The 23750-nt window shown below is 30.8% G+C and overlaps 1 protein-coding gene across 1 annotated transcript in view; it reads left to right on the top strand.

The window, feature by feature from the left end:
• Positions 1-23750, top strand: part of LOC129988726 (synaptogenesis protein syg-2-like) — a 168266-nt gene that overhangs the window by 94067 nt on the left and 50449 nt on the right. Inside the window, exon 3 of the mRNA XM_056096994.1 lies at positions 10074-10209. Coding sequence (XP_055952969.1) covers positions 10074-10209 — 136 coding nt within the window. The remainder of the gene's footprint in view (positions 1-10073; positions 10210-23750) is intronic.

Raw genomic sequence — 23750 nt, 5'->3', positions numbered from 1 at the left:
GTCTGACTTCTAGGTCATATGAAGATGGAACTCACACATTCGCTTGCACAACCCCTTTTTACAGGGGGGTACATTCACACACCTCAAAGATAGAACACAGATGCAGAACAACCATGCCCGAACCGGGATCCGAACCCGGGATGCCTAGATCACGGGCGCTGCCCCTATGCAAGAACGCCGGCATACTTTATGTTGGATAACTAAAAGAAATTTTTTCTTTAATACTTATTTTCAAATTTGTTATTACAAGGGAGAAATACAGGTTAAAAAATTGAATTCAAGATGAGATTTAGAATATTATACTCATTCATAAAAGTATTACCATGTAAATGTCATCCAATTCCGAAAAAAATTAGTCTTTAAACGTTTGACATCGCTTATATAATAGCAATTTGTTGTAGTCATCGAGCAGCGGATCAACGCTGTCGTCAACACACCCATTTCAAGATCAGTATTTGATCCTCGATGTGTTTTGTTTTAATTCTTTTAAAAATTGTTTAAAATGATGTAACGATTTGCAAATAAATTTGATTAATATGTTATTCATTTTTTAAAAAAGATAAGTATTCATTACCCTAATACTTGAATTATAATTTAACTTTTAAATAGAAAAAATTTATAAATATAAATGCTTATTTTTCATTTTTTTTTGAAGTTATTTAATTTAAATAGACTACTCAGTGACCAATCAGTACAGTCATCAAGATATTCGGTGGTCAACCGTAAGGTCAGAATTCAGTCTTCTATATGTTTTTAACATTCTTTTCAAATTATCAATTTACAAATATTTTTAATTTATGTTACTCCTTTTTATGAAAAAATAAATTTCATTCTCCTATTTATTGAATTATAAAGATAATTTAATGTTTAATAAATTAATGTAATTTCAATAGTTGGAAATAATTTAAATTGCTATTACTCTCTTAAAACTTTAAAAAATTTTAATTTTTGGATTTTAAGAATGAAATATTATTTATATATATAAAATGCTAGAGTATGACAATCTATTAATATAAATACAAATCACGCTATAATTCCTTATAAATCTCATTTATAACGCTTAATCCTTAATGTAATATAAATTGCTTAAATTTCTTAATATCGAATGGCAACAGTCGAATGTAAACAGACGATTATATGAAGCTCAGACTCTTCATTCAGTGTTTTTACAGTGCGTTCGTCTCTTCACGTAGCTAATTACTAGAACTGTAAAATATTATTAGAAATGTCCCGGAGGTGGTTCATCGTATCATCAAAAAAAATTCCTTAAGTCTTAGGAAAGAAGATATAAAAGAAACCAAAAAATATGCATCAAATAAAATTTAATAGGGCGCAAAAATAGGCTTAAATATAAGCAGATGGGTAATCGTTATAACTTGCCTATGGATATCATATCTTCCAAAATAATTATAAAACAAAAATACTCTTTGTATTATCTTAAGATTTAAAAACATTATTTTTTAGGTCATCAATTTGATTTCTGTAGAATTTTTTCCTTAATTTTAATAATATTTTTAATTTGATTTGATGCAGTATATGTAATAGTATTTTTAATGCTATGATGGAATTCAAACTCATTCGCGAGTGATTGTCAATCACCTCCGTAGACGAATTTTCACTTCCGCCTCTATTTCATAATTTGTACACTTTTTAATTTGAAGTAAGCTGATTCAATTGAATTCGAGTTTTGCAAGGTAAGGCAAGTTAAGTTGCAAGGTAAATCTTTTTTTTTCAAAAATTGCATTCTATAAATCATTTAGCAACCTAAAAAATTAATAATCTGGGCAAACAAACTGATCACCAAAGATGGCTTGTTTTTTTAATCTACTAAACCATATTTGTCTTGGAAAATTAAACTAATGTTTCTGATTTTGATAACCGAAAGGAAGTAATAGACAGTAAATATTAAGTTAATTACTCTGTAGGTAGATGAAACAAAATCTTCAAATCATCAGCATCTGGTTAATGGCTAAGGAAATAAATAAAGCTTTTAACAAAACCAAACATTTATTTCATCAACTAGATGACATATACATATGAGTAGTAAAATAATACGAGCAAGAATCCAAACTACCAGAATCATTAAAACAGTAAAGACAAAGACTGAAGTTAAATTGAATACTGCACTTCAACTATATTTTTAAATTATTCTGTCCTACAATTCTTGTTCACTTAGAAACTCTGAGCAAACGCGCAGGTTCGTCTTGGGTCTCCCTATGATTGGAATGTCACATATCGCCAATCAATTAATTCAATATAACTTAGATAGTTAAAATATTCTGAAGTCCAAATGCTTATGCCCAGTAATAAGTAACATATAAATTCAAGCTATTTGTAAACTGTTAATTTAAATTAAATAATTTTTAAAAAAATAAAAATACGTCTCTATATTTATAATTATTTCTCTATATAAAAATTAGATTATAATTAAATCATTAGGATAATAAATATTTATTTTTGCATAAAAAATGAGTAACCCATAATTTAAAACTGTTCTGTCAATCGCTAATTTAATTTAAATAATTTCGGGAAGAATTAAAACAAAAAAGAATCGGAAAACGAATCCTGATCTCACGAATATGAATCGATTACGATCACGACGGTGCTAATTGGCTGCTCAACCACAGCGATAACTTATTGGTATATAAGTAAAGTCCAAAGTTTAAAGGCTGTTTTTTTTCCAAATTGGTTGGCTATTGCGTTTCAATATTCTTGTGAATATTTATTGAATATCCTAATGATATACTATTTTTATGCTGAATTTCCTTATGAATTCAATTCTTCAACCCTTGTCCTCCTCTTTGACTAAACTAAACATCTTTGACTAAACAATTAAATTTTTTCAGTCTTTTAGTAATACTTTTTGCTGTAATAAAGATCTATCCCTTCGAATGTAATCCTAAGATCTATATAATAATATGCATAAACATTTCCTAAAATTCCATGCTTTCAATTCTAAAATTAATCAAAATTGTTTCAGCAATCAAAATATTAATCTTGTCGGAAAAAAAATTATTCATATATTGAAAATGACTCCACTGAATATCTCCTAACATTTTACAAAAAATTATGAAACATACTATAAGACTAAGTACTGAACTAATACTGAACAATAACATACTGAAAACTAAGAAACAAAAATATCATGGATAGCTAGATTTTTAGTAGACATATTCTTTTCTGTACCAAACAAGCATTTGTGAGTCTCTAACTAATTCTGCCATCGAAGACTAACAAAATGGTCTTCCTAAGCATTTGGCGAAGTAAATGGTTATCGAAAATGGGCAGAAGAACTTGCCAATTTGTCTTCCAAGTCTGCACTTGCCAAACATCTTTCAGGATCAATACATACATTATAGGACACAACCCTTCTGTTTCATGTCGTCACAGATTTGAATTATGCTCTCACAATCGATGTCCTTTCTGAGACGAAGGTTAACTAGATCATTATCATATTCCTATAGCAAATACATTTGTATAACTAAGCCAAATATTCAGAATCTATCAACCTTTTACTGAAAAAGAAAGAAATCTGTGATCCGAAAAAACTCGCCATTACAGGATTATTGAGTGAAAACAAAGAGAATTAAAATATTTACTTTTAATGAAGGTAGACAATCAATAGAAGTACTTATGATTCATCCATGGAAAAATTTAAGATTCATTTTTTTACATTTGGATAAATCCAGTAATATTTTTTTTTAAATGATGATGTCTAAAAAAATTATTTTTCTGCTACAGTATTCAAATAGGAAATCTGCTGTTATATTACAACTTGCATTTAAATATGTTGTTGTTTCTTATGGCACTTGCCATGGACAAGCCCGCTGTAACGAAGACAGCGACTTAAGCCTGTGGTGAAGCGTCTCTTCTTTTTTCAGTAGCGCCAACTAGGGCCAAGAGTACGACTTTGTGACTTACGCATCACTCATTCGCTTGCACAACCCCTTTTTACAGGAGGGCACATTCACACATCTCACAGATAGAACAACGGAAAAACAACCATGTCCAAACCGGGACTCGAACCCAGGACGCCCAGATCACGCGGAAGAAGCGCTACCCCTATGCCAGGACGCCGGAGTATTTAAATATAAATTCAACAAAGAGTCATTTCCTCATGAACGGATTTACAGTTGGTAATAGAAATTCGCAGAATATGGTAATAGACAAGTGAATTTTGAATATAATCTTTGTACTAAATTTGCAGATTTATATTCAAATTCTTTGGAAATTCGTCAATAATCCTTCAAGTCTGTCCATCCATGTGCATGTGAACACGTTAACTCAAACACTACGAATAAAATTTGTTTCTTTTCACCAGAATAATACATCTGTTAAAAGTGTTGGGTTAATTCTAATGGCCGGTTACTGTTTGTCGATTTGCATGTTCATGTACTCTATTACTAAAACATAGGTAGTTTGCAATATGATCTAAATTTGTTATATGGCCATTATACCAAAACTTTAAATCCTATATTGGATTTTGAACTCCTATTTCAAAGATTTCGAATCAAAAATAGCTCATTCTCTTCATCGTGAAACAAAGTCAAATGCAAAACATTCCAAGCTTACAAAAAGATCCGATAAAATACTTTAGATTAGTTACGAATTTTATTTAATTTGCTTCTTATTTGGACGATAATGAAAGTTTTCAAAACCTGTAGATGTTTTCCCTGCTTCAATTCTTAATTAATTATCGAAGTAGATTCATATTTAAGGAACAAGACATTTTATCTTAAAATATTAAAAATATTTACAGAAAAAGGAACTTTTAACCAAATTGCTTTTTTCCCCTTAATCTACATATTTAAAAAACACAGAATCGTCAAGTTCACTTCTCGTCTTTAAGGCGCACTTCGAGAGTTGTCTAAATTTCCATAATAACCGAAATGTGAATAATTTCGCGAAATTTGAATTTTCAGAATATACGAATTGTTGAGTTAACGGTAACGGGAAAAAAACCGTGTTTGTGAAATTCCTCTGAATTTGTTAAATGAGACAGTTTAACGATTTCTTGTTTCGTCTTTCGATGCTTTTGACAGCTCAATTATATTTTAATGAACCGACCAGTAAGATTTAAGACAATAATGTTAGCTTTTCGAAATGCAAAATAATTAATGCTTCCGGAACCGGTAATTAACAAACTGACTTAAAAATAGCATTTTGTGTATCTCCAAAAGAAGTAATGCCTTAATTAAGAAAATTGCAAGATATGTTAATTTGGAGAGCAGTTTAATGCATGGAAGTTCGTTATCTACCTATTTCGATTCTTACAGTTTCTATTGTTTTTGATTTGGTATTGTTTAAATTTCAGAAGTGATTGTGCTCCAGTTTCTAGATATTTTAATGCTTCGTTAAGTGGAAACCGAAAATTTTGCTTTTTTGTATACGAAATATAAAGGCTGTCCCAAATTTAACGCAATTCGTGCAGTAAAGGGCTGGCAACCTTATTAAAAAAACCATTTGATAGCTGATAGTTTAGGGTTAGTAAAAATGGAGGTTACGTCATAGAACAATGTATTAACGCAAGATTTGAATTAAATTAAAAAAAACACAACATATACACTCTTTTGTCGAAATTTTACATGACCATTTTGCATAAACATGGCTGAATTTCGTTGATGCAGGGTTGAATTTCCTCCTTCAATGCACGTGTGCTTGTGGATTTGTTGGCAGACACCGTTGACTTCAAATAACTCCATAAAAAAGAAATCCAAGAGTGTTAAATCACGCGATCTTGGGGGCCAATTCTCAAATTTTCGAACTGTAGCCAACAGGCCTTCATTATTTTTGAAATATTGTTCAACAATGAAAACACGTTGTTCTATCGTGTAACGCTCCATTTTTACTAACCTAAAACTATCAGCTGTCAATTTTTTAGTAGAATTGCCAGCCCTTTACTGCGCAAATGATGGCAAATTCAAATATTGCGTTAATTTTGGAACACCCTTTACAAAGAAAGATTTTCGACCTCGAAATTTTGACGAATCTCCAATTTTAAGACCCCTCTGAGATGGAAAAACAGATTTTTGGAATTATATCTGTCTTTGAACACAGTAATTCAAAACCACTTTGAATTAGACTAAACTTTGATGCATGGTCTTTATGTATAATTTTAACATTTCTATAGAGCTTTCTTTTTCTCAAAAGTCCATTCAGAGAAAGTCTGTGCGTCTAGGTGTCCTAATAATTGCAATAATTACAAAACAAACAGAGATAGACAGATAAAATTTAGTACAATTATTTAACAACTGAAAATTAGAAATGCGTCAAATTTTAAATCAAATCCTTTAAGCAGTTGATTTTCTGTATTATCACAAGCATGTTAATGCGATAACACAAAAACGTAATAATTTAAAAGTCTGAAATTCGATATGTGATATTGCGACAACAAATTTTAGTTTTGTGTCACATTTTGGTTTCAATCGGTAAAAAAATAACTCTGCAAAATATATATTTGGTTTTCTGGTATGTATGTATTACCAATTCCAGCAATTAATCGCCAAACATAGCATATTAATAGGTTCTATAGAACTATTATTTGCCATACATTTGTTAGAGAGATAGCGAAGAAATTTTTAAGACACCATTCAAGCTGCTGCACAAATCGCATTCTAACATTTAATCGCCATATAGGTTCTTTTGTAATTATTGTTCGCGTATTGTGCGCGATTAATAATACATCCAAGTATTGGTTTTCTTTGTTATACTATGAAACATGCATTTCTCATGTCGAACTTAGAAAATAAATATCTGAGCGCCCATGATGTTCTCGAGACTTCCCAACGTCCACAATTTTATGTGATGGTTTTATGTGGGGGGGGGGAAGAAAACCTTTATTAGGGAGTACGAAACTAGTCTTCACTCGGCAATTTGTTTATGCGTGCGTGTTTGTATGTGTGTGCGCGCGCACGTGTTTGTGTGTAAAATCGTATTTTTCGGATTAAATATTTAAAAACGAACCACATATTAATTACAAATGAACACAATTTTCAATCTTGAACTGGTCATTTAAATAAATAAAAAAAAGCATGAATGCACTTAGTTTAATATGTGCAGGGTGTGCCACAAGATATGCAGTGTCTAATATTTGCAGATTCCGATAGAGCACGTTAAGACGAGTATTTTGATGTATAACAGGTGTGATCCTCGAATAGTCTCGTCTTAGTCTAATTATCCACGTTATACATCAAAATATCATCAAAATATTATCGTCTTAAAGTATTCAATCCGAATCTGTAAATATTAGACGCTACATATCTTGTGAGACTTCCTGTATTTAAAAAAAATATGCTTTGTTACAGTATTCATTTTACAGTTTATGTATCATTATTTGAACTTACACTCAATTTTATTATGGTAAAATCGAGTCCGAGATGACGCTATGTGATATTGTCAGCAAAAGAGCAAATAGAAAAAAGCTCAAATAGTTGATTATAAACAATTTTTTTTTGTTTGAAATCGCTTTTTTTTTCAAGAAAGACACCTATCTAAATAAAATTCAAAGGCAAAAATATTAAATGCAAATATATAAGTACAAAAATAAAGCAAAAAGTGCGGGTCGAACGGAGAACCTGTAAAACACACGTCACCCGTCCTCACCACTAAACTGCCCTGCCCGCACTTCAAAACAGAAGTTGAATATACTTATCCCAATAGTTAGTTATAAAAAAAAAGTGCCCAATTTTTTAGAAAAGACACCTGTATAGATAAACTTAAAAAGCAAAACTAATATAAAGTTTGATCTAAATCGTTCGAGTAGTTTCCGATATACACGAAATAAATTTATAATATGCAAGAATTGCTCGTTTATAGTTATAGGATTTTTATCACACATTTCTATTTAACTTGATTTGTTTCATGCATACAAAAAAATTTTTTTAAAAAAATGCTTTCATTATACTCGAAAAAGTAGAAAGTAATTTCATTAATCGTAAACATGAACATTGAAACAATTCTTTAAAGGATGAAACGCTAAAAATAATACTATAGACAAATTAAACGATATATGTCCAAAAAAAAGGAAAGCGAAGAAATTTATTAATTAAAATATATTTTAAATATAATTTATATTTTAATTGTTTAGAATATTTATATATGCTTTCCGCACTTTCACAGATTTATTTTGATGTCCTTATTTTTTGATAAAAACGGAATAGAAAACAATTTTTTATTTAAAATAAGCACGATGAAGTAAATCTGTAAAAATGTGAAGGGCTGACATTAATACTCTAAACAATTGAAATATTCATTATATTTATATAATATTCATTGAAATATTCATTATATTTATATAATATTCATTGAAATATTCATTATATTTATATAATATTCATTGAAATATTCATTATATTTTTGATATTTATCGAAACTTAATTACTTTATAATACAGTTTCCAACACTTCTTTTTTTATGATTTTATATTAACTTCCCTGTTTCTGCTTTTTAAAAAATTACTTTCTATTTTTTTTTTTTTGCACTTTAATTAAAGCGGTTTTTTTTAAAAAATAGTTTTTATTATTTTAAATGGTTAATTAATCATAAATTATTCCTGTAAATTTTATGCACTTTTTAAAATTTAATTTACGAGGACAAAACTTTTAAAGGAATATCCAGGTATTCGCTTTTACCGTGGCCCAATAGATTATTAGAGATGGACGCAAAGTGCTAGTTCGAAAAATCCCTTACATGGAAGGAATAATTATATTTTATGTTTTTGAATCAACAAATATATTTCTCAAAAAGTTAAAAATTCTAACTTTTTATTGGATCTCTTATTCTTTCCAATTATATATTAAGAAAAAGTTGTTCGCACCTTAAAATATATGATAAAAAACACCATTGTTTAATGACTAAATTACAGAGTTCTAACTCTTTAAATAGGAGAGTCGAGTTAACATAAATGGAAGTCGTATACCAAATGAGTTTAAGAACAATTAGAAAAAGTATCATAATAATATGTAAAATCAATTTCCAAAAAAAAAACCTTAAGATTATTCTCGCGACCTCAAAAGGAACACAGAAATTCGAATAAAAATTTGATTTTCAGTGTTTGATAACTCGATCAGTTTTAGTAGCAGAAAAATGTTTTTTTAGTTTAAAATGTTATACTATCAAGAAAATATCATTAAATATTTTTGATACGGTCAGGAGATTGTCCAAAAAGTTGTTTTAACAGCATTTTTGAAATATACTTATTGATACTTAAATTACAATATAATTCTTCCCGTCATAGAATAATATAAACTTAAAATAGTATTGATATTTTTATTTATTGGCAGTTGGCCAGGCTTATATCTGTTACATTACGTCCACTTAGTTATTAGAATTTTTATAAAACCAAACACCTACTTAAATTAAATTGTGTACAAACATAAATGCTGGCAGTTAAGAATCATAATAGATAATAAAAACAAATACGCATTCACGAAGTTAATAAAATAAAAAATATTCATTCAAAAATAAATAATTTTTTTAAATGTTCTGTTATGGAAAACTAAATAAATCATCGTATTAAATGAGGGCCCCATAATAGGGCTGTAAAATATCTGAATTCTCCATTTTTTCCAAACCACCCACCTTGGTGAAAGCGCTTGATTTGAAGAGCCGAATTTTTGTAACACTGGGTAACTGAGAATCGACTACATCAGTGAGTATAAAGCAGAAAAGTTTAAATAGAAATGCTTTTTTATTCCGGGACCAGCATTAAAAAACAGGAAAAGAGTCGTAACTTAGATCTGCTTCTGCTAATCTGAAAAATCTGTACATTTATTCATATAACAAATATCGAAAATATAACTTCGTTTAAAATTAATTATTTTAACCAGTTTCTTCAAAAATTAAATTTAGTTTATCTTTTTAATATAAACTATCCACTTCTAGTTAAGATTTCGAACTTTATTCAAATCTGAGACAGACAATCGAATTTCGAGAATGTTCTTGCCAAACCAAGGCACATGGTTCACGAACTGCATTTCCCACAGTCATTGTAGAAACTTTCTGAAACGAATTCTCGTATTTGTAAAACTTTCAATCGAAATTCCATTGATTACCGAATGTTTTTCTCTTTCCAGCTAAGTAAGACGGATCGGGGGAACATCTTCATGCCATATACAGATGTGGATTCTGAAGGTATTTACAGGTGTGAGGTATCCACCGAAGCTCCAAATTTTCAGACTGTGAAGGCAGAGAGAGAAATGAGGATATACGGTAAGAATATGTCCGAATTATCCTTGTATCCATCTGCTTCCTTACCTTGAACTATAAGATTTTTCTATTTGTATTTAATCCTAAAACTGTTTTGCTTTTTACTTTTTCTTATATGACATATACAAAGAGAAAGTATTGTAATCGTCAAACAATTCGAACTCCAGATTTTGCCAAACCTCCCTGACACATTCACGGAATTTTCCTGACATGCCTATTTACCTGTGAAGAGGATAACTCAAAAACGTGTTCAGCTAAGCAGATGAAATTTGGCTTGGGATCTTTGAACCACATTCGTAAATTTCTATCAAATTTTGAACGAAATCTATTCAGTGGAAGTCAGTCTGTTCGAATATAAGATAACACGATAGCTACAAACTAAAAACATCTAGATGGATAAAATTTGGCTCAGAGATTTATCACCTAAAGCAAAAGTATGTGGGAAATTTGGATCCAAATCCGTCAAATGATCCGCCTGTCGATCTGAACTTTCACAAGCATACAAACGTGGAAATTCAAAAGCACAGTGCATTAATTATATGAAATTTGGCACACGGTTTTATGATTACAGATGTAGTTCTGTATAAAATTTTGGTTTCAGTCGTCATAAAAGATGCCCAAAATACGTATTCAGTACCCTGGTGCTTGCGTATTTATAGCATTCCAGCGATTAATCATCAGAAGAGAAAGTCGAAGATCGCACATTATTATGCTCTTTTGTAATTTTGTTTTGTGTGCGATTAATGACACACGAGCGCATTTATTAGAGAGTATATGCAAGTGTTTCAGGAAAATCCCTCTTGCAAGTTTCATAATCTAATTAGATGACACCTTCGTTATGAAAATATCCTTTTCTTGTTCAATTAGGAATCTATAGAATCTTTCAGGTGTTTGTGGATTATATATAATTTTTGTACCGAATTATTTATTTGTGAAGGATTAATTATCAGCCCATGATTTTGAGAAAAGATAACCTTACATTCGTCGCTTCGACGGTTAAATAGTGGACAGGGAAATGATGCAACCAAATAATTCTGTCTCTATTGTACTGGAAACTGTTTTTGTTTATAAAATCATCTATTTCTTTAGTTCTTAATATGATAATGTTTATTGGCTGACATATTAATTGCAAATAGCGTCTTGAAACATGTGTGATATCTTTAAAATCCTCTAATCAATATATCATTCGACCAGAACAATCCAATTTGGCATACAGTTACTTCTTGAATATTAGAGAGTTTGAGAAACTCACTGAGATAGTTTCTTAAAATTTTAATAAAATTTTCAACTAATTAAAAATTAATCGATATTTTAGTGCTAACTTCGGAACATAGAATCGCACAAAATTTATTTATACATTATTTTATAATTCAAAAGTCTAGCTTTTCAGTGATTCCGTTTTAAATTCTCTGAAATTTTTTTCTTTAATGTTAATGAATAATTCAATATTACTTTTAAACACAGTTCTGTAACAATGTTTTTCCTTTCCGCGTGCGAAATCAAGCTCGCGGCAAGTTTGTGGATAGTTAAGAAAAGAATTTATGTTTTCGGGCCACTAAGCAAAAATAATTAATTCATTTTTTAAGTTGTTCCTTATTCGCACTTTAACATGTTTTCAATGTATTAGTTGGCAACATGTTAGTGTTTATACGCTGACGTAATACTAGTAAATTTTCTGAATAGATATACATGATGATAAAATATTCAAAACACTCTACAGGGCAAACTTTGGAATAGAGAATTATCAAATTTAGAATAGGATTTGTTGAGAAATACTTCTTGTGTAGAACATGTTCAATTAGAAAGTTTCTCAAACTTTTCATTGGGTTTTTAATTAAAAATCAATCAAAATTTTGAAGATTTTGCACAGTAGCTTCAAAGCATATTATTGCTCACAAATTACTTTTTGTCACATTAAAACTCAAAAAAATAAATTTAAAATAAAGCTAAATTCGTTTTCAAACATTTTTTTTCTCTAATTTTTGAAAAAATCTTAAATCTATTTTTATGTGCATTTTACAGCAATGCTTTTCTTTGTTTCAATCAAAGCAATCTTTCTCATGCGCATTGCAACAAATGAACATTTTTGTGTACACGGGATATCATCATTAAATTAAAATTTATATGCCCTTAATTATAATATCATTAAGAGCAAATTAAAAAAAATAATAAGATAATCTAATCAAGCATTATTGCGATTCGTTGTTTTCAACTATAGGACCGAATCTCATACAAATATTTTATAAAGTATTTTTGTAACATTGTTCCAGCAGCAATGATATTTTTTACCCTAAATGGGATGAATTTTATTAAAACTTCCTTTTTTCTAGAAACCATATAAAACCTTGATTAAAGGAAATAAATAAATATATTCTGATTTGATTCATTTATTTGCTTAAGAATTCCATTGCTTTAAAAATAACTTTAAAAAATTCCTCAAAATTTCAGTATTTATTCTTAGTATTATTTCTTCGTATTATTTCTTAGTCGCTAAATGTGATGTATTTGTACGCATGATTCTTGTTACATTCTCGTGCAATTCTAAGTTAAGGAAATGTATTTCTTCTCTCTTAGATTCAACTTAAATATCGACTGTAGGTCTGGATTCCTAGAATGGGATATGTAGGAAATTCTCCGAATGGCGGTTTTATATACTACTAGCCGCCTTTGGCGACCAGCCGGTTCGCCAATCTTAATGTTCGTTAAAATTTTAATAATTAAATATTTTATGCAATTTTTACTTTAATAGCTTCTTCATCAAAATATTTTAAAACTTCAAATTTTGATTATCATATAATTCATTCATAATATTATAAAGGCCTTCAGTCATAACGTAATATGTATCTCTCTCATTTTCTGTTAGCACCCGTAGAATTTATGCTTTAAATTAAAGTGGAAAGAATTTATCTTCAATTAATATAATAATATTTTTTACTGAAACAAAGCATTTTTTTATAATCTGATTACTGAAAATAGAGTCACTCAGCGTTTAAACTTTATGGGCACTAAAGAATATCTTTTTTAATTTATGTAATATCTCAAGAGTTGGTCAACAAAATTTTCTTAGATTCATTATGAGCAGATCGATTCATTAACAATGTTTAAATTTAAATGCATCAAACACTAAGAAAATAAAACGAATCGTTTAAAATAAACGGTTGAACACAGGTTTTAAAAAAACTACTTAAAAAACGATGTACTTAAAACTATAAGCATATACAAAAAATATATAACTAACATAAATACAATTTACTTACAAAAGCATGCAACTAACCCAAAAATAATTTAAATCATCCATTGATAACGTTGTCATGGCAACAATCAGAACAGAATGCGCATGCGTGAATTTTCTTCGCCGGTTACGTAACGCTAATACGTGATTTTTTCTACGCCAGTTGGGGTAACGCTATGCGGATTAGAAATTTTTAATTTCCTTTATTTTGTTTTATTTTAATTCAAAAGTACTTCAGAATGAATCTGAAAGATTGATTCATTAACAATGTTTAATTTTAAATGCCTCAAACATTAAGAAAATAAACAGAACCGATTGAAATAATCCGCCGAAAAATTTTAACCCTAGCCTCATTACTGTTGGGAGAAAAAAAAACTGAAGCCTTTCTCGTTTGGCGCTGGGGATAATGGAAGATTTTTTTGGCGGAAAAGTTGGCGGTGGGGAAAATGGAAGATTTTTTTGGCGGGAAAGTTAGTTTTTAATTAATAATTAAAATTCTAATTAAAAATTCGAAAAAAGAAACCCCAGGTGCACATTCCCAACCTCCAAGGTATATATGTACCAAATTTGGTAGCTGTATGTCAAACGGTCTGGCCTGTAGAGCGCCAACACACACACACACACACACACATTGAGCTTTATTATAAGTATAGATATAGATATAGATAATCGCTAACCGATCTTCGACATTCCATTCAATTAATAGCAAATAATGATACATTCAAGGCACTCTGCCCACTTCATCCATCTAATCTATTTGAAGATCACAGTTTAACGTGATAAATATAAAAAGAAAGTCAATGTAAAATGGGCAGGGCCGCGGAGGCCTGGTGGTAAGGTCTGGGGTCGTGAGCCGTAGCGTTTCAGATTCGAGACCCGATTCCACCGAAGAACCGTCGTGAAAGAGGGTCTGCTGCACGTTAAATCTGTCTGGCGAAACGTCCTCCCGCTGGTGTGGTGTGGCGTGGAGAGGGGGGGTGCCAGCTCAGGTGTCGTCCTCATCATCTGACAGCGGTTCAAAATTACGAGGTCCGTCCCAAAATAGCCCTAGTGTTGTTTTAAAACAGGACGTTAATATATAACTAAACTAATGTGAAATGAGCAGCATCTGCAAACCATAATATTAAACTTTTTATTTCATCTCTGTTATTAACTGATACAACAGTGGGTTTTTTTTAACATTAATTCGGTGTGAGAATTTGTTCAATTCAAACAAAAACTTTATTTTTAATATTTTAAAAATATGTTTTGAAATGAGACCAGTAAAAATTAAAGAAATATTTCTTTTTGACTCAGACTTGTAAATATATAAATCATAGTTTGTCGATTCAATTAATTTAGTATTTTATATATCAGCTACTAATTACTGAACTTTTACATAATTTAGTTCGCGATTTATTTGAAATTTGTAAATACAAATTTTGACACAAATTCTTCACTCACTTCCAAATTTCTTATTCTGAAATTCTTTACTATGGTTGGTTTTTGATAACCATACATTTTAATATTTCTGATTTTATTCATCTATAATAGTTTAATTTTATTTATTTTAAAGAGGAGCTATCTAGTAAAATATTTGAGAAGCATTTTATTTTAATATTCTAAAATATTTCAAATGAAGAATCATGAAATATATCAGAAACTGACAGGCACATTGGGCTAAGTACGTATAATTAGAAAAGAATGCTTCAAAATAGATCTATATGAAACTTTCTAATGTATTTTATTAGTACTAATATATTCAATTCCTATTCTGAAACAGCTTTGTACTTTAATATAAATTAGCCGTCATTAGCGACCAACTACTTTACTGTGAACATTGGCTGTGTTTACTTTCAATAAAATCTCGTACCCACTATTTAATGTTCAGGATTTCCCAAAAAAATATTTTTAAGCATCAATTTGTGGCAAATACAAAAACTACGTTATTTTAATAGCCTTACACCTGGTCTGTTCACTATGCATATGAGCCAACCTAGCAGAGCCAAATATCCTAATGATAGTGATATTAAAAATTTACCTCCCCGAATAGTCTATTTTCTAATTTTTGTGATACTTTAATTTCACTTTCTTATTCCTAGCGCAAACTGCATAGATATTAAATAAAATCATCCTTCCTTGGTTAAGTCCCGCCTTCAAATATTTGACACAACAATTAAAATGGTTTGTATTTTAATTCAATAATGAAATACGTTTTTTTATAAAATATACTTAAGATATTTTTGTAAATTAATCATTAGTGCAAAAATTATTTTTCAAAAAAATAATATCAGCAAAAAATAAGTTTATAAATTTAAAATATTGCGATAACTTTGTGGAAAGAAATCAAAAATTTGCTTTATTTTTAATTAATTAGAATTCTAATTAAAATTTCAAAGAAACTCGTTCCAAGGTGCAAATTCTCACCTTCCAAAGTATGTCTTAGCTAAATTTGGCAGCTCAAGGTGTAACGTTTTATTGCGCAGAATGCCAATACACACATAAACACATTCATCTTTATTATTAATTAAGTTATAAATATCGCTGATATTTTTTTATATAAAATTAAATATTTATTGAAGATTTCTACTAAAACACTTATCTTGTGGTATAAAAATCATTTTTGGCACATAATTTTACATTTTTAATGTTACCAGAAACTTTCATAACAAAAAAAAACTATAAAATGCATTGAAAATTCTTTTAATCAAAGCAGAACAATATGGAGAAACATATCCATCTGGGAGAGTGAACACCTTGGGTATTTCTTCCGAAACAAAGATTCAGTTGATGTAGAATTGCTTACTCAATAGAAACATGCATTATGCAATACCCGGAAAATATTTCAACCCCCATTTTTCATTCTGAATTATTCAGTGTGCCAACATCCCTACAGATCATTGTTCAATGCGGAAATCCAGTTGTTGAAGTATCGTACCATAGAGAATGTCACCGTATGGAAAAAAAAAGCATTTTATATTCTTTTATTGCTTATTTTATTTAGTTGCTTATTTCTTATTTCTTTCTATACGGTGATGGAAGGCCTCAAACTTGCATTAGTCTTGTTGTTTCTTATGCGCTCTGCGAATTTAATGTTATGTTGCTAACATATTTGCATTGATGATGTTGTGTGGTGGCGGAAATTTAAAATGGTGTCTTCTATTCTTGTTGTATGTATGATATTGTTAGGGATTTTTATGAATTTAAATTGGAAATTTAATATGTGTAAGAAATTTTGTTTAAAATGCTTTGCATTATTTTTGGGTAAAAAATAAAGAATAAGTAATAAACTTTGATCTATATATAGTTTGGGAGGGGATAGATCCGTAGTGTAATATATTCATTCAAAACAAAACTACTATTATTGTAATATGGCCATCTTTGCCTATCAACCGGGTTGCCGTGAATATTGGTGTGTTTAATTTCACTTAAATTTATCACGCATAAGCTGAGTTTAATTTTAGTTATATGTACGTCCTGTTTTAAGGCAACACTAGGGCTATTTTTGGACTGACTTCGTAATTTTGAATCGCGGTCAGATGACAAGGATGGCGCCTGAGCTGGCATCCCCCCCCTCCAAACTTTCACATAATACCAGTGGGAGGGCGTTTGGCTCAACGGATTTGAGTGCACCAGACCCATTTACACGATGGTTCTTCGGGGGAATCGGGTCACGAACCTGAAACCCTCCGGTACCGAAGCCGAGGTCTTACCACCAGGCCACCGCGGCCCCCTTTATCACATATAAATCAATCAACGAAGTATTTTTATTATATCAAGATATACATACATGGAGTTCGTGTTATTTCAATAAACTTGCACCTATTCTGTTTATTGTTTACATGAGCTTTCTTAATGCAATTGAGTCCCATGACATCACAACATTGTTTAAAAGTAAATTATTGCAATAATGTTATTTTTTTCCAATTCTCGTGTAAACTGCGTTGATAAAATCGTGAATATTTGTTCTTCAGTTTCTAATTTGAAATTTTTGCTACTAAATACTTAATGAAATAAAAACAGTTTACTTCTTTATACCATCACGACTATACAGCGTTTTGTTAATTTGTTCTCTACATTGTCTATTGATAATGTACGATTCAGTTATCTATGCATTAAATTTGCATTTAAACTTCTCAATTAAGGTAGTAATTCATAATTTAAGGCAAGTAGGCAATTCATAATTTTTGAACAAGTTTCTTTATAAAACTGCTAAAATTTTGTTCCTGAGTCTATATTTTGGGAAGTCACACTCGTTTTTATATCTGAATACGTTTTAATGCCATTTTGCATATTTAGATTCCATTTAATCGAATTTTCTTGCGAAAAACTTCATAAATTAAAAAAAAAATTCATATTTTTTTATTCATATTTAGCATAGTAATTTCTCAACATGTTCTGCAGTTTCTAAACTGGAAAATAAATAATATATTTATTTAGAAATATTTTATAGTTGTTTTTAATGTTTCAAAAAGTTTTAAAAAATGGAAAATTCGGTGTTATTTATTAGTCGAGCCCCGAAATTTAAAGAATGGAGAAAAATTCAATTTATTTTTTAATTCAAGAACTAGATAATATATTTCTTAAGCCATCTGCAAAATCTTAAGAAAATCATTTGATAAACCTCTAAACTAGATTTTCGCTTTATGCTTCTTTATAGCCAAAAAAAGATCTTTTTTCCAAATAAAAAAAGAGTTTGGCACTGACTTGGTAAATTTTGGTTCCATCATAAATGTTTTTACAATCTTTTCTATTCAAAATCTTTACAATCTTTAAAATTCAAAATTTAAAATTACAATCTTTAAAATTCAAAAATATTATTATTTTCGATAGTTTTTCAAAAATTTCATCTCGAATGTAGTCACATACTTTAAACGATCACTCCTGTTTAGCAGTTACCGGTTATCCGTTTCAAAGACTACTGTTATTAAATCTGTTCATATATTCACCCCAATTTCTGTTGAGAGTGTGAGATTCAGTTATCTATGCATTGTATTACAGTAAAACTTCTTAAAATGATCACTCTCGTGTATCGGTTATTCGTTATCCGCACATCACTTGGGAGTCTTCGCATTTCTCAATCTTGGATATCGGTTTTCCTTTCAACAACTGCTTTTGTTAAGTTTATTTATTTAGTCTCTAAATCTTCTGTTGAATGTGTACAATTGCATTGACATTGTATTCATTATTGTTTATTTGTTCTCTACATGCTCTTTTGGTAGTGAGTGATTTAGTTGTTTGTACATTATATTACAGTAACGTTTCTTTAAATGGATTATTGTACATTGTTATAATAATGTATTTTACTATGCATTGTTATAATAATCTGGTTGGCTGGCGATTATCTGTTTTAATGATTATTTTGCGAAATATCGGTCAATAAATAAAACGTTTTTTAAAAAACAATGACAACCCTAAAGACCTCAATCTTTCAACATTTTAAGAATTCCACAATAAACTTTCAAACAGATTTTTCGAGAAAATAGATAAAAGCGACAACTTTTGCCTGACTGATTTGATTCTAGACTGATTACCGAAAAAAACACTAAATGTAATTCTGTTCTTTTTTTTCTTTTTTTTCCTAATTGAAATATTATTTAAAATCAGTTTACTGTTCTCTGAAAAATATTTAGTTAATAAAGCACCACGACATACTAAGTAATCTCACTATCATGTTAATATTCATATCACCTGTTCAATCCAGAGGTTAGGAGCCTTGAGTTCAAGAACTCCGTGATACATCCCTCAAATCGCTGGTAGATTTTGTTTTGAACGGAAGATCCCGCTGTAAAGAGGTTTTGCTCTATCTCGGATTATCTATCTGAATTATCCTGGTTATCTATCCGGGATTAGAATCTTTCATGCTATATAAGTTTAGTTTAGTTATATTAACGTCCCGTTTGAAGCAACACTAGGGCTATTTTGAGATGGACCTCGTAATTTTGAACCGCGGTCAGATGACGAGGACAACACCTAAGCTGGTATCCCCCTCTCCATACCAAGGCAGCGGGAGGATGTTTGGTCATGACGGATTTAACGTGCAACAGACCCCCTTACACGACGGTTCTTCGGTGGAATCGGGTCACGAACCTGAAAATCTCCGGCTCCGAAGCCGAGACCTTACCACCAGGCCACCGCGGCCCTTTCATGCTATGTAAATATTTGTGGCAGAAAAAAAGTTACACGTTTTCAACGTAATTTCTTTACTTTTCTTGCAACACTAATACCTGTGACAAGAAGCAGTTTTTACGTTGTCAATGCAATCTCTAATGTTCTTGCAAAGGAAATGCCCATGGCAAGAAGCAACACCTGCGTTGTCGATTCAATTCCAGTTTCTGAAAGTTGAAGCAATACATGAATTCAATGATTGGGAATGAAAACAATAGCTGCCCTACGAAGCAAAATTCTGCTAATGTATAAATACTCTTTTCAAGAACATTGAAAGTTATTAGTCAAAATTCAAGATTTTAAAAATGCTGCCTGTGAAATAATATAAATGCAATTTCTTCTTCAAATTTCTTCAAGCATGTATTCGCACATAAGTGGAATTTCGGAAGCCGATTCATTTCAGATACCTTCCTACACGTCGAATATAAATACAAAATTATAATGTGCGTTCTAAAATAGATTTATTATGCTTCAAAAATTATCAATTATTTAGTATACAGAAAATGCCACTCTCGTGTAAAGATCGCATAATTGCAAAATATATTATCCTATAATGATGGAACTTAGCAACAAAATCATATTGTGGTATTTCTCAGAAATGCTTAATTAGTTTTTGATGTTTATTCATTATCATACGGAATTTTGTTTAAAAATTTAACTATCTATTAAAACTAAACTATTATTAAAACTATATAAATTATATATTGTATATTGTGTACGGAACTTAATTCCACTAAGTTCGTAAAATCACCTGGTTCGCTTGTAGTGGCTGTATGGTTGAAAACAATCAGCAGATCAAAATAACGAACGACGATGACGTTTTTTAAACACGAAGACAGAAAGACGACAAATACACAGCCGAGACGAACACAGACAACACACAGCAGCGCACTACAACAGACAAAAGCCCACAAGTAATAGTAAAACCAAAGCACACAAAGCAATCAGACATAATTCAGCACGAGGAAGGAATCTAAGTAGCTTCACTCTACGATCTCTCCAAACGCCTGCAATTCTCCACTGTCTCCTCACTTTAGCTGTATCCAACTGCCGGCTCACAACTACACGATTGGCTATTCCTCACACGAATCGATGCTACTTCTACATTAAACACCAGGACTCGGCACACAGCTTAATTCAGCAATCGCTTGAGCTCCACACAATGCTCGCTCTTCTCTGATCCAATTATTCCACCGTTGCTTCGTTATCCTCTCGACGACTCTAATTTCTACTCGTTTCACAACTGACTCCGGTTTGAGACTGTTGGCCTTTTATAGTTCTCAGGAGGTGGGCAGAGAAGATTCTGGAACAACCATGCGTATCTTGGTTCCTATTGGCTGAATAGCTAAAATTCTGGAAGTTTCCAGTACTATCTATTTTGTCTTTAAAGTCGTCAAATTCGTCACCAAGTCGCCAAATAGTCGCCAAGCTTCGGAATCACTGACGCGGCATCCGATCATCATCCAACAGTGCTGATCATCAAACTGTTTTTCCAGTGATAAACCTAACCGTGCTGGGAAGCAACATTATAGGTTTGTAACAATATACTTTCAGCAAATAAATGAGAGAAGAGCGTCTTTAAATCTCATCTTTGATATTTTTCTTCATTTTTAGACAAAATAATAAACTTTTAGTGTTTTTTAAAAGTTTGAAAGAATTCTTAGCGTCGATGCTAAGACAAAAAAGAGTTCATGAAAAAATGTACCAAGTTTTTTACTGTTACAAATCTGTAATGTTACTTATCTATACTATAGTCTCTACGTAAGGATGAGAGTTTTACAGATATCTTTAACATGCTGGATGTCAGATCAAAGATCCTGGTTTGGGGGATCATTTTGCAAGAAAAACAAAGATTTTCGAAAGTGCTCGGATTTTGGCAATATATGTACTAAAATCCAAAATACTGGTTCTCTCTTGAAGCTTTTTATTCAATTCGTTATGAGCATCTTGTGCTGTCGCAGTTGTGTAATGGCGATTTGATGCTTGTGTGTTCTTGATTTCCGCAAGTGTTATTCTATTCCACGCTTTGTCTGTATTTTCATACTTTTTTTAATGTGTGGGGATAAAGCATCGCTATTCATTATCGAGTTTGTTAGAATTTGTCAGCATGAACTTACATATTTTCTGTAAATATCAATTTATAAAGAGCATTTTATTGCAGTTAAATAAATATTTTAGATGGGTTTAACTGCAGCATTTTCCCCATAATACTGCAGCTTAACGCTTGACAATTGAAGTTACAGAAATCATGTTCTACGAAGAGGGAGAAAGTCACCTGAACTAAAAAAGTTAAAGTTCTTTTTAAATTTGAAATCATGTCATTAGGAAATAATTAATTATATGAACGTAGTAAATTGAATTTATTTGAAATATAATCGTTCAAATTATATAATCTCGATATTTTGATGAAGTTTGAAATTTTAGATTTTGAGTTCGAATATACCATTTCCGGAATTATAGTTGTTTGTAAGAAGTAATATTAAGATATAAGAAGTTAGACATTTGAAATTTGATTTGTGATCTGCAATCTACGAACCTATTTGTAAGCACCTGCACATGATAATTTTTTTAAAAAAATCGGGGAACAGCGCTTTTATTCTTTTATCACTTTTGAAATCAGCTGAAATTTGGTGATTGTTTAACAAGCTCAAATGAATTATTACAAGGTAGATATAATGATTAAATCGTAATGCAATGATGGGTAAAATTATCTGTTGACTCTTTACTGCATAAATACTTTAGAACTCTGTTTTTTGTTGTTGTTTTTTTCCTAATAATACGGATCTTTTTGTTTACAATTTCGTTGTAAATTGAAGGAAATCTTTTGTGTGTTCTTAACTTTACTGTTTGTCTGACTGGGTCTTAAAGTTGATTCAAATTCATAATTTAGAGTCAAGATCATATAAAAAATTTGGTTGCCTTACCCATGGGGTTTTTAAGTTATCCTGTTCATATACTTATAGACAAACTAACAGATTAACTGTCTGATATACATGATCAAAAAGTTGGCAAATATCTATAAATGGTTTAAGCCCATATACAAAAACTCATACATCTAACCTTTTGTTTTTATAGATACTGTACATATGATGATACATGAACGGATAAACCAGCAATTAATTCGTTAATGAATTTAGATCCATCTTTCATACGCATCAATACCTATAGTGAAAAAAATTCACGATTTTTTTTTTTTGTTGAGTTATTGAGTTTCTGAGTTTCATGTTCCTGTGTATGCTTCCTTTCATGCTTCTTCCCGCCTGTGATCTCTGAGTTTCATGTTCCTGTGTATGCTTCCTTTCATGCTTCTTCCCGTCTGTGATCTCTGAGTTTCATGTTCCTGTGTATGCTTCCTTTCATGCTTCTTCCCGTCTGTGATCTCTGAGTTTCATGTTCCTGTGTATGCTTCCTTTCATGCTTCTTCCCGTCTGTGATCTCTGAGTTTCATGTTCCTGTGTATGCTTCCTTTCATGCTTCTTCCCGCCTGTGATCTCTGAGTTTCATGTTCCTGTGTATGCTTCCTTTCATGCTTCTTCCCGTCTGTGATCTCTGAGTTTCATGTTCCTGTGTATGCTTCCTTTCATGCTTCTTCCCGTCTGTGATCTCTGAGTTTCATGTTCCTGTGTATGCTTCCTTTCATGCTTCTTCCCGTCTGTGATCTCTGAGTTTCATGTTCCTGTGTATGCTTCCTTTCATGCTTCTTCCCGTCTGTGATCTCTGAGTTTCATGTTCCTGTGTATGCTTCCTTTCATGCTTCTTCCCGTCTGTGATCTCTGAGTTTCATGTTCCTGTGTATGCTTCCTTTCATGCTTCTTCCCGTCTGTGATCTCTGAGTTTCATGTTCCTGTGTATGCTTCCTTTCATGCTTCTTCCCGTCTGTGATCTCTGAGTTTCATGTTCCTGTGTATGCTTCCTTTCATGCTTCTTCCCGTCTGTGATCTCTGAGTTTCATGTTCCAGACATGATTCCAAAAATATTTTTTTTATTTCAGGGAGATCTAAAAAATTAAGTCTCATCAAAATCTTAAGCTCAAAATTCTAAAGGATTTTAGTACTTGCTCTATATTTCGCATAAAAAGATTAATAATATGGAAAATTGTTCATTATATAAAAATGGTGTTTAAATTGGCATTTATCTTTTTTTTAAAAAAAATCCTGATAGTAAT

This window comes from Argiope bruennichi, chromosome 10, assembly GCF_947563725.1.
Source record: "Argiope bruennichi chromosome 10, qqArgBrue1.1, whole genome shotgun sequence".
In the NCBI taxonomy this organism is placed as follows: domain Eukaryota; kingdom Metazoa; phylum Arthropoda; class Arachnida; order Araneae; family Araneidae; genus Argiope; species Argiope bruennichi.
The sequence above is the reverse complement of the archived record's forward strand: the minus strand, read 5'-3'. Positions and strand labels throughout refer to the sequence as shown.